Source organism: Petaurus breviceps, unplaced genomic scaffold (genome assembly GCF_028583685.1).
Source record: "Petaurus breviceps papuanus isolate PSGF00001 unplaced genomic scaffold, PetGlider_PUasm1.0 37, whole genome shotgun sequence".
Taxonomy (NCBI): domain Eukaryota; kingdom Metazoa; phylum Chordata; class Mammalia; order Diprotodontia; family Petauridae; genus Petaurus; species Petaurus breviceps.
In genome coordinates, this window is record NW_027186296.1 from 5,162,160 (window position 1) to 5,181,738 (window position 19,579).

At 39.2% G+C, this 19,579-nt stretch overlaps 1 protein-coding gene across 1 annotated transcript in view; it reads left to right on the forward strand.

The window, feature by feature from the left end:
* The window catches only part of RYR3 (ryanodine receptor 3), a 777,114-nt gene that overhangs the window by 388,435 nt on the left and 369,100 nt on the right, over positions 1–19,579 (forward strand). The window contains exon 19 of the mRNA XM_069097663.1: positions 9,637–9,829. Coding sequence (XP_068953764.1) covers positions 9,637–9,829 — 193 coding nt within the window. The remainder of the gene's footprint in view (positions 1–9,636; positions 9,830–19,579) is intronic.

Consider the following 19,579-nt stretch of genomic DNA (forward strand, 5'->3'; position numbering starts at 1 on the left):
ACACACACATACATGTCAGCTATCATCATCATCATAATCATCATCATCTCCTGTCTCCATGCCTTTGAACTTGCTGCCACCCATGCTTTAAATGCCCTGCCTCTTGATTTCCATAGCTTCCTTGAATACTTAGCTCAAAATTATAAGATCTATAGGAGGCCTTTCCTGGTCCCTCTGAGGTACTAATGTCTTCCCCTCTAAAATTGCCTTCTATCTATTTTTTGCATATTCATAGTTATTTACATATTACCTCACCTATTAGAATGTAATTATTGGGAGTAGAGACTGTTTTTGCTTTTCTCCAGATTCCATAATGTAGCTCATTACTAAACCACACTAAGTATTTAATAAATGCTTCTTAGTTTGACTTGACTTGGCACTTTCCTCTGCCATACAGGTGAAAGGTGCTGAAATATGTCTCCCTGCTACATATATTTTTATATGTTTGGGTTATTCCTGTACATGGGAAATCTAACTATGGGTAATTTTATTATACAAACCTCTGAGATTCCTAGAGCTAGAGAAATATTAGTCATCAGTGTATATAGTATACCAGAAATACTTATCAGAAGAGAGGAATAATTCATCCTCAGGCACAAATGAAGATATTCTTTTTATAAGTAGTACTTGTGGTACCCATTTCTCACATGTAGGGTCCTTAGAATAGCTACGGCAAGCTCTAGTTATTGTGTGGGATCCACATCCACTCAAAACAATTTCTCTTACTGCCCTTGCTTCTATAATGCATTGTAGCAGCAATACAATATTCACAGTGCCAATGGCCACTATAAATATGCTGGCATAGTGCTCAAACACAAAATGTAGCAGACTCTCCATATAGAGGACAGAAGCAAAATATTTATTCAGACACTACCAAACCATACCGTGTTTCCCCGATAATGACACTGTCTTATTATTTTTTTTGGACAGAAAAACACCAGAGGGCTTATTTTCAGGGGAGGGCTTATTTTAATGAACATTGACAGCAATTTGGTGATTACAAGCAAATTGTAATTACGGTGATTACAAGCAAATTGTAATTACAGTGATTACAAGCAAATCACTGGGGAAGAACAGGATGATGCGCTCACTGCTGCAGCTCTGATTGGATGCAGCTCGGAGCGCGGCGTGCGTTTCACGGGGGGGGGGCGGTGCATACAGAGGGTACCGTAATGTAGCATGTAGCAGGGGATCACCTTCACTGCAGTAGCAATCTCAATAGGGCTTATTTTTGGGGGAGGGCTTATTTTAGAGGAATCTTACACAGTAAGGGGAAGGCTTATTTTCGGGATAGGTCTTATTATTGGGAAACACGGTAATAGCAGAAAAGTTAATAAGCCATAAAAGCACAGAGAGCCACAGCATCCTTTAGCCTTCCCAGAAACCAACATTTACTCACAAGTCTGTCTCCCTCAGATGGGTCCTCTCCTTCTATCTAGCCACTCTGACTCCCATTTTCCTGTGGGCTCTATTCCATGTGATTACATTCAGCTTATTAGGAGGCAGGGTATATCTTCAAATCAGGGAAGGTCTTCAGATTCCCTTAGGCTTATTAAGGGGCAGGAAATATCTTCAGATTCCCATTACTATTATATTTGGCCCCAAGATCTTTCATGTCCCTTACATAGCAAAAATACATCAACAATACATTTCATTACATAGATTAATGAGAGTTTATGGGTAACTGGTGTCAACAGAACTTTGCAACAGTTTAATAGGGATAATAGAAAATAAGCACATAGAACAGTATCTTAAGGTGGGGGCTTGGGCACAAGCATCTTTCCCCCCTTGAATGAAAGGGGCTCAAAATCTTGGGTTAAGGGGCGAAGATCTCTTCTCCATAGCTACTTCCAGCTAAAATTGAATGTAGGGCTGTCCTTGCTGCAAGAGGTCCCATTCGAGAGGTCAGTTCTTTAGCTGGCATTCGGAATTTGGTTGATGCCAGGTCCAAGGGTGACATATCATAGTTGTGGACAGGAGGTGACATCTGGCTTAAGTGATCAGGCATCTTCAGGTGAAGGGTTCTAAGCCTGCAGGAAACAAATCTCACAAACAAGTTTAAGGGACAAAAAGCCAAAAAGAGACAAATATGGAGTCAGCTGTGCTTTTGGAGTCTATGAACTCACTATCATAGCCTCATTCACAGTAGAATACATGAGTTAGGGGTACAATTTGGCAATTATCTTCTTCTGAATAAACAACAGCCACAGTATTGTTTCTCCCATGTGCTATAATCTCCACAGCCTTTAGAACATTGTCTGGCTTCTGCTTTAGCTCCCAATTTTACACTATTAGTAGAACCAAACCTTTCAGTTCCTCTGATAGTTATTTCAGAAGAAGAGTCAGTTCAAAGCAAAGACATTTAATAAAATAACATGGTAAGATTTGCAATAGAAGGGGCAGCCAGGAGGCTCAGCGAGTAAGAGCACTGGCTCCAGTGTCGGGATGACCTGAGGATCAAATCTGGGCTCAGATACTTAGCACCACACCCAGAAATTACTGGCCGTGTAACCTTGAGCAAGTTACTTAACCCTGATTGCTTAAATAAAAAAATAAAAAAAAGATTTGCCATAGAACCTTCTCTATGTTCCAGCAAACACATACACATACATACATACATATGTCTATATACATATTTATATGTAATGTATACATAAATGTATGTATTCATTTTTATAAATATATATAATGTCAACCTTCAATATTTGATCTAAAAAGAGACAAGCAAAATTAGGTCACATATGTGCTGTTTATTCTCTATAAGGTAGCAGAACCATACATGTATGAGAGTCTCAGTGAAACTGAGACTCAAAGAAAAGTTAATTGAAGATTATATATCCATAGAATAAGAGAGTGCCGCCAGGATATCTATTTTCTGTTAACCATAAGAAGGGGAATGCCATAACAAGAAGAGAGTGTCATAACAGGATAATGTCCATAAAACAACAAGATAAAATAAATGCCATTAATCATGATAGTGTCCAATTCAAGGCACCTGGTCCTTTTTCATAAATAGGAGAATGGTCCCAGTCAGCTTAATTTTTTGATTCACTTAGAGGGTATTTCAAAGGGGCTCAAGGAATACTATTTATTTCATAAGAAATGGTGAGCAGACTTCAGAAAAACCTGGAAAGACTTGTATGAACTGATGCTGAGTGAAGTGAGCTGAACCAGGAGAATACTGTACACAGTAACAGCAACATTGTGTGATTACTGACTTTGTTAGACTTAACCTTTCTGAGCAATGCAGTGATTTAAGACAATTCCAAAAGACTCATGATGGAAAATTCTATCCAGAGAAAGAACTATGGAGTCTGAATACAGATCAAAACATACTATTTTCTCTTTTTTGTTGTATTTTTGTTTTTTCTTTCTCATGGTTTTTCCCTTTGGTTCTGATTCCTCTTTCACAACATGACTAAAGTGGAAATATGTTTAACATGATCATACATGTAGAGCCTTGTAGCAGCAAGCACCCCAGTGTCCCCAGGGTTGCTGCCAACACAGGTTCTTGGATCTGCTTTGATAAAGGAAAGCAACTCAAAATGGGTTAACAAGCTTACTTTAATCAGTCAAACATGTATCGTTTACCTAGTTCAGGGGAAAAAGGTCAGCACCCCGAACTTCAGAGTATACAGACAGAATTATCAAGACAGAGAAACAGATCAAGTAGACAGATTTCCAAACTGTCCAACCATTACATCCATACCAAATCAACATCTGGGCTTTTCAAAGCCGGTGGGGGGGCTCTCAACAACAGCTTCCCAGAGTCTCATCTGATCAAATCACAGCACACTTCTCAAAGTGAGCCCCAAAACAAAGCTACACATCAGGGCTTATATAGCCTTCTCCTGGCTCAGAGAATGTAACAACCTTATTGACCCACTGGCCAATCAAAAAGTATCTACTGAAAAGCAAGCCTCCCACCCCAGGCTCCAGGTGTACTTTAGCCTAGGGGCAGGGAAGATCTTAAAAATTTACTTTCCCATTACAAGCCTTTATCAGATTGCATGCTGTCTTGGAGAGCGGGGAGTGGAGGGTGGCAGGGAAAACTTTGAACTCAAAATCCTATAAAAGAAGATGTTGAAAATGAAAAATAAATTTAAAAAAAGAAAGAAAAAAATGTGGGGGGCTCAAGTGGGTCCCACAATGCATATACCTAGACCTGTTGACAATAGGGAGAATGGCAATGTGTGAAGATCCCCTACTTGGCCTTTGATGTCCTCTGATGGTACTTTGTGGTATATTGTGGTGTTGTCACTGTGTTTACTCTCTGGGTAAAGTGTTTCTATGGGACCTGCTCCTTGCTGGATATATATAGTGTATCAGCTGGGCATATCATTCTACTGGGCCCACTGTACCTGTTCATTGTCAGGGACATTGTTCCTCTTGACAGGTTCTGCTGCTGTTGAAGTCTCCACCGATACATTCATCCCTTCTAGGCTAGCTAATCAAGCTTAGCTTCAATCTGCTAGGGTAAACCAACAGTCCTAAATTGACTCCCCATTAGAATGTAAGCTCCATGACACCAAGGATTATATTGCTTTTCTATTTGTATCCTCACCTTTGGTGCTTTGCATTCTGTAAGCCTTTAATAAAAGTTTTCTTATTCATACATTTGATTCATAGCTTCATGCCCACCTGACCAAATCAATTCATAGTAATCTCAGGCTAAGCTTAAATTTAAGTGTTTGCTTTTCTGGCCCTGAGGAGATCAAAGTTTTCTGTTTTAGATTATTGTTTTGCTTAGGGTGCAGACAATCTGATACAGTCCCAAATTCTTTCACTCAGATGCAAAGGAATTTAAGCAAGAACAAAAGATAGGTTAAAGAGTCAAGTCAGTATTCTTTTTTTTTTTTAAGCAATTGGGGTTAAGTTACTTGCCCAAGGTTACATGGCCAGTTATTTTGTGTGGGTGTTAAGTATCTGAGGCCAGAACTGATCCAGGTCTTCCCAAATCCCTGTTGAGTGTTTCCCCATTCTCTCCCCCCTCCCCTGCCCCTCACTGTATATTTCTCCATTCTCCCCTGTCCCCTGCCCCCCTCCCCCAGGATATTTCTCCATTTTTCCCCCATCCTCTGCCCCCCCCACCGGATATTCCCCATCCCTTACCCCCTACCCCGCACTGGATCTTCCCCATCTTCACCCATTCTAGGTTCCCTGTCCCTCAGCCTAGGGTAAACTTTGAGCACCGGGGAAATTCAAATATACACTGTCAAATCACTGATTGTAGTCTCGGCTTACATAACATGACTATTGGAATTGCTTTAAAAACCGGCACATTGTGCCAACTCACTCTGATCTGGGTATGTGACCCCGGCAGTCCCGTGGTAATAAAGTCCACTTCCAAATTTTACTCTTGGGGATCTTTTGTCTCGCTCCTTTCGGCTCAACAATATGTGCTCTTACTCACTGTGCATCTAGCCACCCCCAACATCAGTATTCTTCATCCACCTAGTCTGAATTCTGTTCTTTTATTATGCACATCTTTCAGTAGCAAAATCTTGAGTGCTTTGGGGCTCTCTTTTGACCCATGAGAACTTTAGTCTCCCTATATGGTTAAAAAAAAAAGTTTTTCTTTATTCTTCATAAAACTCAACATTTAGAAAGGAACTTTTGTGTTCCATGTCTGCTTCATGATAGATAGGCCTTAGCTTTTAAATCACAAAAAGTTCTTTCCTTTTTTTTTTTTTGAAAGGTGTCCAGGGAAAGAGAAATTTCAACTACCCTTAATAGTCTCAGAGAAGATTCTTGGAAGATGGTGGAGTAGGTCAGAAAATTCCAAGCTCTCCAAATTTCTTCCACAAACAAGATAAAATAGTGCCTCAGGGCCAACATAGAGCAGTAAAAATAAGTAAGAGTAGGGGCAGAACGGAGGTCCTCCTGGGATAATCTGAGAATATCTGACAAAAAATCCCAGGATGAGGTTTTGAAGAGGTTTTACCCACTAAGAGGGTTAGGGTTGCTCTGGAGACCCCAAAATACCAGCACACTGGATCCTGCTGAATGAATTCAACTTGAGTCTTCTCAGCCAAAGAAAAGTAAAATTTATTAAAAGTTTGCTTCCATTAGACACAGAGTAAGTCTGTGCTAGGTCATTTTATGGTGCTGTCACTATTCTATGGTATTCAATGCAGCTCTCACTCTTCCATGGCACTCTCACTCCACATGGCATGAGATGGGGTCTTATATACAGAAGGTTGTGGGAGGAATTTAGGGGTGGTCTAGAGAAGGAGTTTGGGGAGGGTCTTCTGGAGGAGTTAATGAGGTCAATGAGTGATTAAGGGTGGGAAGTAGCTGGATGCTACAGACAATGGTGGGCTAGGCCAGTTCAAAGGTCTAGCAACAGACCTTTCTCATCAAATGGGATGATTCAATCAAGAGTCCAAGAGAGGTTTCCAGAGCCTGTACCTCAAGGATTCAAGGAGAGCTCAAGGGGGCTCCCAGAGCCTATACCTCGTCAGTTTGATTCCTGTGAAGAATAAACACCTCCAGCTTAGTTCTGTTTAAACAACAATTTGTGGTTTAGGAGGCTGCCTTGGCTCCAGCCACAGGAATTTTTACCCTGGTACAATGAGGGGAGTTGGGTGTATGAGCCTGGGGCAGATTGAGGGAATCTCTGCTAACCAGGAACACCACACCCAGATGTGGTGGAGATGAGATGCCACCTTCTGTAGCAGGCCTCCTTTAGTTCCCCTACTGTTCACGCTCTCCTCTATAAGACTGTCTTCCATCTGCTCTCTGTCTTACACCTCTCTGTATATACCTAGTTATTTACATGTTGTTTACCCTATTAGGAGGTGAGCCCTGTGAGGTCAGAGGGTTTGGTTTGGTTTTTGCCTTTCTTTTTATTTCATAGTGCCTGACACATAATGTGTCCTTTAAAAATGCTTGTTGATTTATTAATTCTAAGAATGTATATATATATATACATATATATATGTGCACACACATACACGAATATATTCCAGAACTTGATTCCCCTTCTACTCTTTCCTACCTATTCCATAAATGCTTATATGAAATAATTTTAATAAGCATACCTTCCTAAGTGAATCACTTCAAACCACATTACATGAAATTAGTAATTTTATTTTGATATATAGTCCATATCATTGATATAGGAAATTAATTAGTACATGGAGTGCCTCAGATGGCTATTAACATGTAATTTGTTCCATGTTACCTGTCATCCCCCTTCCTTACTTTTCCTCTTTCTGTATCTTGCCACCATACACTCTACACCACAAGATGTCAGTGCCTAGGGTTCATTCCCTTTGACTACATAAGGAAATATATTGAAGCAGAAGATCTAAATGTAAAGATTATACACACACACATATACGTATTTATGTATGTGTGTGTGTATATATGTCTACATATATATACATATACACATACACACATACATAGATACAAACACAAATACTATACATATGTTTTCTGCCTTGGTGGGTGGGACTAGCTCGTTCTTTCACTAGCTAAAGTTCTTCTGTCCAAACTTGGCACAATTTTCTTCTAACCTCCAGCACATACTTTAGCATATTGCTTTTCTTTGTGGCCACCAAATGAAAATGGCATGTTGGTTCCCACAATACTTTCTACTAGTAAGGAATCAGCCTAGATTCCAGAGTCTAGACCAGGCTTCTTTGTCAGGTCCTACATTCTTCTACCCAATCTAGCAATAGGTTGTTGTATTATATGAACCTCTGAGGTGCCTAGGGCTAAGAAAATGCTGACCTTTAGTGTTTTATTGTGCTCTAAAAATACTCCTCAGAGGGGAGGAAAATTAACCTTTGGAGTCAATTGAAGATATTCTATTTATGTGTAGCACTCATATATACACACCCACAGGGATACCCCCTCCCCCCACACACACAGATGCTGAGAATAGCTATCCCAGGTTTAAGATACTGAATAGGTCATATCCATTCAAAATTATTGTAACCAACCCCACACTGATCATTGTCATTATCTCTTTGTGCTTCATTCTAACACCCACTCCTTCTTTCCATTCTTTCCATTCACTGTCACCATCATCCCCACCAAGCCATAAACATAATATTTCTAGGACTTATTTGCAAGGGAAAAAAAGCATTATAAATTAATATAAAACATATTTGCATAATTATATTGAGAAGGTAAGAAAAATGCATATAAAGTATACCAATCCTAAGTGGTTTCTGGTCCTACATTGTCGGACCAATGAGATGGCTAATGGTAAAGTGGGTAGAGTGCTGGGTCTGAAGTCAGGAAGATATGAGTTCAAATAAGGCCTCAGGTACTTCCTACCTGTGTAACCCTGGGCAAGTTACTTTACCTCTGTGTCCCTTCATTTCCTCACCTGTAAAAATTGCACTTACCTCCCAGGTTCTTGTGAGGATAAAATAAGATATTTGTAAAGCTCTTAGCATAGATCATGGTGCATAGTAGGCACTTAATGAATGCTTTTCCCTTTTCTTCCTCTTACTTGCTTGCTATTTTCTAGTTAAAGTTCTCATTGCCTACTTGGTCCATGATTCTGTCCTTCTGGATTCTACCCTGTTCCCACCATCCACATGTTGTTTCTCTAAGTGAGAATTACATCTTTGTTCTCAGAACACTTTCCATTGTTTTGGCATGAGTCTATGTGGCCAGTTGGCACATAGTTTATTTGTCAGTTTATAATCTCAATTCTCAGCCAGTTAGAAAGTCTTAAGTTTACTCGTGGGTTTTTGATGTTCTACCCACATCTCTTTGTAATCACTTAGCTAATAGATATTCTTCCCTCCTCTACCCAAAGATATTATTACAGTTCCTGAGATATAGAAAGCAAAGTAATTCATCCCAATGACCAGACTACCATCAAAATTTTCATTATAGATGGTGATTATTTTTATTTTCTTTAGCTTCCAGCGTGAAATGGCATAAATATGTAGAAATAAAATAGAGTTGATTTTATTACTCAGAGTCAAGTTTATAAAACTCAAAATAGAAAATTAATTCTGTTCTTTATAAAGATCATGGTATTGAAATGTTACAGAAATAGATATGGGTTTCCCTACCTTTCTGTAATACTATAACACTTTTTCAAATTAGCACCCTAGATCATCTGATAACTGGTTGGTCTTGCTACTTTTCATTCTGATTTTTTTCCAGGAAGAAGTGATCTCTATTCATAATTCTAGAACAGTCATTTCTCTCAGAAGTGATTACAGTAAATATGTGTTACCACACATTCTTCTCTACTTCAGATTGCCTGAGCACAGCAAAGGCCAAAGTTTGTTCAATAAGTTGGATACTGACCAGAGTCCAAAGACATGCTATACAACTTGAAAACTTATTCATTCTTATTCATGGCAGCTTCCTTCATCTTGGGCACTGTGTCTGCCCACTTAAACCTTGAAGATTTATGTCTCACACCATTTATCACATAAGGAAAATAAATTTATTCCTCAAAGTCAGACTTGAGTTAGAAAATTCTCACATAAGATTGGTCTGTCAGTGTCTCTCCATTTAGTCATCATTGTGTTGGTCTCAAAACCTTTCCATATTCTCTTATGACCCTAAGTTCTATTTGTAAATCTAACTCTCAGAGTGAGATTTTCAAGAGTCTGCCACTACTCCTCATTGTCTTTGCCTGCTTTTTTCAACCAGGCCGAGTTCCAAGAGCAGTGGCTTCTGTCAACCAGCATTTGTTAAAGTCTGAGGATGTGGTGAGTTGCTGCCTTGACCTTGGTGTACCCAGCATTTCATTCCGAATCAATGGGCAGCCTGTGCAGGGAATGTTTGAGAACTTCAACACTGATGGGCTCTTCTTCCCTGTGGTGAGCTTTTCAGCAGGCATCAAGTAAGTTAATATTGTCTGTTCCTGGAGATTACCATGGCCAACCCTGCTTTCCCTACCCCCTTCCCCATGAGTTAAAGTCCATGTTCACATTTATCAGATTTCTTCAGGCCTTTTGACAATTTCTAGTATGAATTATTTAGAAAGTATGAATAGGAAATGGAGCATAATCCTGTCCTTTTGAATAATTAAATGAAAAATATGAGAACAGCAACTATATTATTAACTAAAAAATTCTCCAGAGTAGCACCATAATAGATATAGGAGAGTGCTAAATGCAGCATTGTATTTGAAATAAAAGGATCCTGGTTTGATTCCTGAATGCTGCATACTTGCTATGTAATCTGGATTGTTACTTTACTTCTCTGGGCTCAGCAATAAAATTACCTTAGGTGACTTCTAAGGTCCCCCTTAGTTCTAAATTCAATGATCTCATAGGGTCTATTGACTATAGTAGAGAGTTCCCTTCCCTGGAGCGACAATAAGAAATACTAGTTGTTATGGGAGTCCAAGAGGGAATATAATCCTATGGCTTAAAAACTCAAAGAAAGATTTTTCTCATCATGAGGAGAAGTGAATTTAGTCCCGTATCATCACCTGTGCACATGAGACTGAGACAAGCAGGCTTACCATGGAATGGAAGCATTCAACCTGAGGTAAGTGGTAGCTTGACTTTGGGCACTGTTGTACCACATCAGTCTTTAAAATGAGGACATCCCAACCCTCATTCTTCCCCACTTTCTAAGAATTGCTATTTAATGGAATTTTTTCTTCCATTGAAATTAAAATTACTCTTGTTTTGTTCTGTGGCTTAAGGAAATATTGATAACTTTTATGATTATAAAGAATCCATTTTTTAATATAACCCTCCTACCTCCTCTACCCAGCAAGCCATTTCCAGTAACAAAGATGTTTAAAAAGAGAGGGAGAAAAAGCATTTCAGAAAAATGAATCAACACATTCACTATATTGCAAGTACTAATCTCCTGCCGCCCCCTTGCAATATAGGGAGAGGGATATATTTTCTCAACTGCTTTCTACATCCAAGCTTGTTCCATAGAATTTCACAGATTTCTGTTTCCATTTTCTTTTCATGACATTTACATTATTGTAGTCATTATGTTTGTTTTCCTAATTCTGCTCACTCAACTTTGAATTAGCTTTTTAAATATTTTTTTCAACCAGCAGAGAGCTACCTTTTCTACTTGCATTCTACCCTAATTGAGAAAGAAAATCAAACCCATGTTCCTAATATATATCGTCAAACAAAAGAATTTTTTTCTTTGGCTGTATTCCCCTCAACCCTCCCCTCAAAAAAAGTAGTCTTATTCCACTCTCTGAGTCTTTCATTTTCCTATCAGAAGGTGGGAAGCATGTTTTTGTCCACTGGAATCATGGTTCCTCCTATTTCCCTGTTGAATGTTATCAACCCCCAGAGTTGAGTCTAAGACAAACAGAATTAGGCTACATTGTTGAGCATGACCCCACTCTTCCCTCCCCCAACTGATCCCATGAGCAGGAATTTCAGCCTAGGGTAAAATTCCTGTTGAGTGTTTCCCCATTCTCCCCCATCCCCTGCCCTCCCCACAGGATATTTCTTCATTCTTCCCCATCCCCTGCCCCGCCCCCCCACGGGATATTCCCCATCCCTTACTCCCTGCTCCCCACTGGATCTTCCCCATCTTTACCCATTCTAGGTTCCCTGTCCCTCAGCCTAGGGTAAACTTTGAGCCCCTGGGAAATTCAAATATACACTGTCAATCACTGTAGTCTCGGCTTACATAACATGACTATTGGAATTGCTTAAAAAACTGGCACATTGTCTGTGCCAACTCACTCTGATCTGGGTATGTGACCCCAGCAGTCCCACGGTAATAAAGTCCACTTCCAAATTTTACTCTTGGGGATCTTTTGTCTTGCTCCTTTTGGCTCAACAATATGTATATTTATTTTTAATTTTTCTGAAAGCAAACAGGCATGCATATAAATACATGGAAGCAGCAGTCAACAACTGAGCCCCCTTTTGTGGTTATGCTGCACGGTTTATATACCCTTCTAACGGGATGATTGCTGTCCATTATTATTTCACCTCTGGACCAAGAAAATATCTCTATATCAGACCATCCCCTGTTACACCATACCACCCCCAGCCTTAGGTTATCTAGACAAAAGAATCTGTCTCCACCCAAATTTAAGTAGAACACAATGGGCTTCCTCAGTTTAGATTAAATGCCTTGTAAGCTTTTTTAGGGTTTGACCCAGATAAGGAGAGTCAATGCAATCTCATCACCGGTAATGTCCTTCTGAAGAAAAACAACTTTGGAAGGGGGAAGGGAGGACTCTGAATCTCTGTAAGACATTGTTTATTAATAATCACTTTCACAAGTGAAATGTATTTTTGTACCCAGCTCTGTGTACATATTTTGGGGCTATTCTCTTCTTGGTGTGTGTCTTGAAAGAGTCCTGTCACAATAATAACTTTTTATAGTGGAATTATTTTTTTGTTTGCTCCTTGTTTCAGCCTTCTTCTGAACTTTGGACTTTATGTTAGGACTAGACTCTGTACCCTTCTGGACAGAATGTCTCAGGGTGGCTCTGCTATTGCATTCTTCGGGGCTATTAAGTGTTGTTATTCTAGGATCTCAGGGGACCTGCAAGCTTTCATTGCTCCCAAAGTGATTTGATTCAAGATGATCTGATTGTTCCCCACCTGGTCTTGATTCTGCAAGTTTCTGACCTAGGTTTGAGTCTGAACAGCAGGCCAGTAGTCTTTTCCTATTTAGAGTTTCAGTAGACTGCGGCTAGACTCAGCCACTATCAGCTAGCTAGTGCTATTTCAGAGTGATGGGACTCTAGGATTCTGTTTGGTCTGTAATTCCATACCTGATTCCTGAGAGCTGAGATACACAGCTGCCGCTCACTTCTGATCTTGCTCGTTTCTCTCCACCCTGAAATACAACCCCTAGGGGTACATCTCTCCTAAGTCGGCACTACTCACAACTGGTAATGATCAACAAAGTAGCCAGTTGGCACCTGTTTCTGTACTCTACACAAGTTTAGGCCCTTCTATGTTGGATCAAGAACTCCCCCTTGCCCTGGTACACAGCCTCTCTCTGCAATGGAATACTTCATTGACACCTTCTTTGACTTACATTGTTCCCAGTGTACAAATATTTCTGCCTTCTTTGCTGATCTGGCCTCAGAAAATGATTCATTGTGATTTTTTTTCTTGGATGTCCCTCTCAGGATTTGGTCTGGTGCATTTTTGAGATATGTTTGGAGAAGTTGGGTGTTTTGGAGGGACAAGGGAAGGGCAAGTTCACCATTGCTAGTCATCCTGAGCAATTTCTTGCCACTAGACCCAGATGGCTCCAGAGGAGAAAGTAAGACTGGGTGACTTGTACAGCATGGCTTTACTTAATCTAATTTACTTGTAAGTTATGACATCACCTTCCTGATGTCTTTGTATTCTTCCTGAAGGAAGGACAAACAACAACAGGAACACAGTTACCATAATGTCATCAATTAGGTCAAGAAGCATTAAGTGCTTACTATGTGTTATGCATATAGAAAGCAAGAGCACAAGAATAGTTGTAAAAGGAATGAAAGTGATAGAGATGGTAAAGAAATGATAAGAAAAGTAAGAATACAATGTCTACAAAATATTTTTAGATAATAAGAAAGAAGTATAGAAAGCTACATAGACAAGTAAGGCAGAATTGATACTCTCATTTAAAATTTAATAATTCAGATATTTTGTTTCCTGTATAATCTTCTTTTCTTTGTTCTTTTTCATGTATGGAAATGTTCATGTTTGTTGATGTTTGTTAAGTTCATAGTTTTTTAAAAAGGCAAAAACATAGTCCCTTGCCTCAAGAAGCACACACTTTAATGAGGGAGAGAATATGTATATCTATCTGATGAAGTTTAAAGTTGGTAGAGCTGGTTCAGGTGTGAAAAAATTCACTTAGACCTTCTCTGTAGCCATTGGGAGCTTGACTGATGCAAAAGAAGTACGGGTCTCCTAGCAAGACAGCTAAGTGAGCCTCCAGTATTTGGGGAAGTTATGCTTATAAAGAGATTTCAGAATGGTAAAGTAGTTTTAGAGGTTTTATGGGAGTTGAAGATTAGGGACAGGATGAGGAAGATGGATGACAGGAGAAGAGACACAAGATAAGGGAGACAGGGGAAATTTTATGACCCAGGATGGGGAGAAACAAGGAATTTTATGGTTCAGGATAAGGGGGAAGTTTTATGGTATTTCAAGATAAGGGAAAAGACTTTAGGATGCCTTCAGTTTAGATAGTAAACTAAGAGCTTAGTACTGGAAAAGCAACTCAACCCTTAGGGAACTTGTTTGTATCTGCATCATATCTATATCTATCTATCTGTCTATCTCTCTCTGTCTAATAAATGATAGTTACTAGGGGAGGGAAAGCATGTGGACTGGTAAAGGGCTCTTACAGAGCTTTGAAATTTGAGAGCTAAGTCTTGAAGGAAGCTAAAAGGTTGAGGTAAAGAGGAAAAGCATTCCAGATATGAGGGAAAACTGAAAAAAAAATAGAATCAGGAGATGGAGTGGCATGTGGGAGGGACAGAAAGAAAGCCAATGTATCTGAATTGTAGACTACATGGAAGAGAGAAAAATATAGGAAGATTGGGATCAGACCTAGTGGGAGCTGATGAGATCAACAAATGAAACACTAGAGAGGAAGAAGAGGAAAGGACCCCACAATAGAGCGTTGGGGACACCTAGGGCATAACTTGGATGAAGAATCAGCAGAGGAAATTGAGAAAGAGTGGCCTGGCAGCTACAAGAAGAACCAATAAGAAGTACAGTAATTAAAAACTCAGAGAGCAGACAGTATTTTAGAAGAGAGTGATCATCATTTTCAAATGCTACTGAAAGACAGGGATGAGGATAGAGAAAAGAACATTAAATTTGGTACTTAAGATATAATTGGTAGCGGTTCCAGTTGACTGATAAAGGTGGAATCCAGATTTCAGGGAGTTACTAAAGGAATGAATAGAGAGGAAATGGAGACATTGAGTGTAGAAGGCTTTCGCAAGTAGTGTAACCATGCAGAGAAGGATGATAACTAGCAAGGATGGTCATATCAAATAAGAAATTTTTAAGAATTAGGGAAATTTAGGCATGCTTGTAGCATAACAGGAAGGCAACTAGTAGATAGGTATGTAGATTCATTGGTAAGAGCAAAGATGCACAAAGAAGAGAAGGCAGAATAGAATAAGATTGAGGGGTTGCCTTATGGAGGGATTGGCCTTGACCAGTGGGCTACTCCTCATGTGACACAGGGTTGAAGGAGGAAATAATGAGGAAAGATAGTTGAGTTATATGAATTGATGAGGGGGAAAAAAAATTCTCCACAAATGCCTTCAGTTTCTTTTATTCTCCAGGACAAGAATTGCATTTCCATTTTTTTATAGTACTGAGCAGAGAAAACCTCGAGCAGGAGAGCAGGAGCTGGGATCAAGCTGAACTGAGAGGAAGAATGCTTGTGATTTCGGCACTCTCCATGTCAGAATGAAGCATTCTGTCTGTTGAAAGAGGACTCCTCTGCTATTTATAGAAATCCTGAGAGAGAACTTTACTGCTGATATAGAAGCCCTGAAAGAGGACTCTATTGTTGTTTACAGAAATCCTGGGACTTTACTATTGCTGTGTATTTGATTTCTCAGACAGAAGCTTTGTCTGTTAGTGTTACTTTGTCAGACAGAAAGTGAATTGAGATGATAGTGCTGGCAAATGTGTGTAAATATTGTTGTAGCTCTGTTAAGCTTTGTCTTCCTAGAAACAGAAACCTTGAAGAACAGTCCCTGTAAACTGAGGTATGAAACAGGAGCAGAGAGCTGCCTGCCTGGGAATCCAGGCAAGAGTCAGGTGAATCCAGGCAAGAACTGGGAGCACTCAGCCCATGGAAGAGGATCCATAGGGTTTGGAAGTCAAAGAGTTAAGATGAAAGAGGACTTTATTTGGGTACTCTGCACTGACTGGTGAAATTGTGACTTATTGTGACCTAGGGGTGAATGGTGTTTGTACTTTCTGCTACCCTTTAAGGATGATTGTCTTAAGGATGATTATTACCTCTCAAGGATGATTTGGAAGCCTGCCTTCAGTCAAGATGAAAGAAGTCTTGACTTGGGTACTCCATATTGACTGAAGAGATTGTGACTTACTGAATGATATGTTTTGTTTAAGACTATGTGGCCACCTTAGTAACAAATTGTTATGTTATATTGTGAATATTGTCCTTTAGTTTATTGAATGTTGTGCTTTAGTTTATTGCTGAATAAATAGAGTTTTCACTATACTATGCAATTAGATCCTTAAAGTTATTCACAGCAGCCATCCTTAGAAGAGCTGCTTGTGATTGGCTTTATACATAGGTACTAGAAGAGAGAGTATGCTTCGCATGTTGACAAGTGGGTTCAAAGACATCAAACAGCCTTCTTGTTATCTCAGATGTCCTTCTTGTGCTTTTGCTTCAACTTATCAATGAAATGGTTGACCGCTCAGTTGTCAAAGTCTTCCCCACTCAAGTGGGTGTCCCCAGCTATGGACTTGACTTCAAAGATGCCATCTTCACTGGTAAGAATGGGTCATTCAAAGTACCACCTCCAAGGTGCAAGATCAACACATTTCTCTTGGTACCAACCTTTTTGTCCAAGCCATAAGCAATAGCAGCAATAGTTGACTCACTGATGATTTGGAGTACATTGAGACCAGCAACAGTTCCAGCATCTTTGGTGACCTGATGGAAGTTGTTGAAATATACTTGTAATGTGACAGCATTTGTGACAGTCTTCTTGAGGTAATCTTCAGCAATTTCTTTCATCTTGGTCAAGACCATAGAAGATGCTTCTAGATAGAAACTTTTGTTTCCCCTTTGTATTCCACTTGAACCTTAGGTCTGGCTGCATCATTCACCACTGTAAAAGGTCAGTGCCTCATGTTTGACTATACAGCTGCATCATCACATCTATGACCAATCAGATGTTTGGCATCAAAGATTGTGGTGGTGGGGTTTGTACTTTGATTCTTTGCAGCATCACTGATTAAATGTTCTGTGTTGGTCAAAGAGATGTAGCTTGGGGTGGTCCTGTTTCCTTGGTCATTAGCAATGATCTCCATTTTCTCACATTGGGAAACTCCCACACAGGTGCCAAGATCAGTGCTAACTATGGGTCTCTTTGTCATGGTTGCTGGGGAGTTGGGGTCATAGCTGATGACTATCAAGCAAGAAAGATTGCTCTTGCACTGAGTAGACCTGTCCTCATTTTCTTAATGAAGTATGAAACAACATCTTCAAGGGGAAGTGTGGGAGAGGGACATCTTAAGAATTGAGTAGATTGAGGAATTAGGAAATTAGGGTACTGAAATGGCAAGCACAGAAGTAGTCCACACCTTGTTTCAGCTATTTAATTAACACCTTGTTTCAGTTCACATTTCTTTGGAGCCTTGTATCAAGTTTGTTAAGAAACAGAACGTGTGAACCCTAGAGTTCATGAACTTCTGCAACAGGAAGGGGAGGAGCTAATGATCATACATATAAGGGGAATTTCCAGGCTAGAGAGAGACTCTTTGTGTTGGCAGAGCCAAGAAGGAGAAAACTTGTGGTGTCCCAGCACTCTGTTTGCCCTGTCTGTGTTAATGTTTGTTTGTGATACTTTATACAGAAGCCCTGGGACTTTACTGGAAGCCCTGAAAGAGGATTTTCTGATTGTATGTTTACGGAGTCCTGGAGGAGGGTTTTGGAGGTCCTGGGACTTTACTGATGATTTGTGCTGACCTGTTGGACCTTATTTGTCGATCTGTGTTGATTTCTATTTTGATGATTTGTGCCAACATTTTGGACCTTGTCTGTGGGTTTGTGTTGATTTCTATGTTGATCATTTGTGTTGAGTTCTCAGACCTTTTGATGGGTCTGAGTTGATTTCACAGGCAGATAATGAATTGCTGATGGTGCCGACAATGTGTATGAATATTGTTGTGGCTCTGTCAAGCTTTGTCGTCCCAGAAACAGGGACCATTAGGCTAGATGGATGATGTGATTGTGATCATCTGTTTCTATGGGAAGGGGTCTGGGGCAATTATACTAGGTAGATGCAGTAGCTGGGTTACCATCACATGGACACACCTGCTGTTTCTGTGGGAGCTAAGAGTTCAAGGACACACCTGTTCCAGTGAGCAGTGAGGCATATATGAAGAAGTTAGGACATTGGTGGGATTGGGAGGGAACTGGGTAGGTACAGTTGGCCTGCTTTTCAGTGGGGCCAGACCTATAAAGAAGTTAGAATATTGAGACTGGGGTCAGCTTTATTAGGGTCACATCAGGGTCACAAAGAGTTGGACCTGGATACATTGTTCAGTCATTTTAGTAGTGACTGACTCTTCGTGACTCTATTTGGGGTTTTCTTGGCAAAGATACTGGACTAGTTTGCCATTTCCTTCTCTAGGTGGTTTTATAGATGAGGAAACTGAGGCAAACAGGGTTTAGTGACTTGAATAGGATCACTCAGCTAGTAAGAGTCTGAGGCCACATTTGAACTCATGAATAAGTCTTCCTGATTCACAGCCCAGCACGGGTGCTCTATTCACTGTGCCACCTAGCTGCCCCTTCTTTTGCTTTTTTGTTTTGTTTTGCCTTTTTTTTTTTAAATCAGATTAAACCTTCAGCTGACTGAAGGTTTATCAATTTTGTTCATCTTTTTAAAGAATCAGCTTTTAGGTTTACCATTTTGACACTTTTTTTTGTTTTCAATTTATTTCTCCTCTAATTTTTAATTTTTTTTGTGCTTATTTTGAACTATTTGTTGGCTTTCTAACTTTAATGCATATTCACTCCATTAATTCCTTCTTTTTCTTTTTGGTAAACATATACTCTATAGATGTAATTTTCCCTTGCAGACTTCTATAGCTATATACCAGAAATTTTAGTATGTTATTTCATGACTTATTTTCTTTCAGATAATTATTCATTGTTTCTATGATTTTTCCTTTGGTCTACTTATTATTTGGTATTTCATTGTTAAATCTCCATTCAGATCTGTCTTTTGTTCCTACTTTCTCAACTGATTACTATTTTATTGTGTTATGATCTGTAAGGGATATGTTTATTATTTATGTCTTTTACAATTATTTGTAACATTTCTGTGATGAAAAATTTGTGTAGCATTTAATAATTCTATTTGGAAGAAGCTATTAGTCTTTTAATTATAGTTTCTCTAGCAATCTGTTCAATTTATGTATTTTGTTATGTTTACCATCCTTTTAGATTTGTCTAAAACTAGTAGAAAGACATTATGGTCTCTTCCACCATTGTATTTTTGTCTATGTCTTCTTGTAATTCAGTTGATTTTTTCTTTATCAATGTAGATGCTAAAGTATATGGAGCATGTAAGTTTAATATTGATATTTGTTTTACTCTGTGATTCCTTTCAGCATAAGGAAGTTTGCTTGTTTTTCTCTTTTTATGTTATTTCTAAAGTTTTGCTTTATAGGATAGCATGATTGTAATTCCTGGTTTTTATAATTCACTTAATACATAGTAAATTTTGTTACAGTTCCTAATTTTTAGTCTATGCATGTCTTTGTTTATTAGATATATTTCTTGTGAGCAACAGACTGTGAGATTTTGTTTTCACATATAACCTGGCACTTTTTCTTTTTTATAGATTGTTTAATCCATTAATATTTGAAGTTATGAGAGTTAGGTTTATATTTTTCTCCAT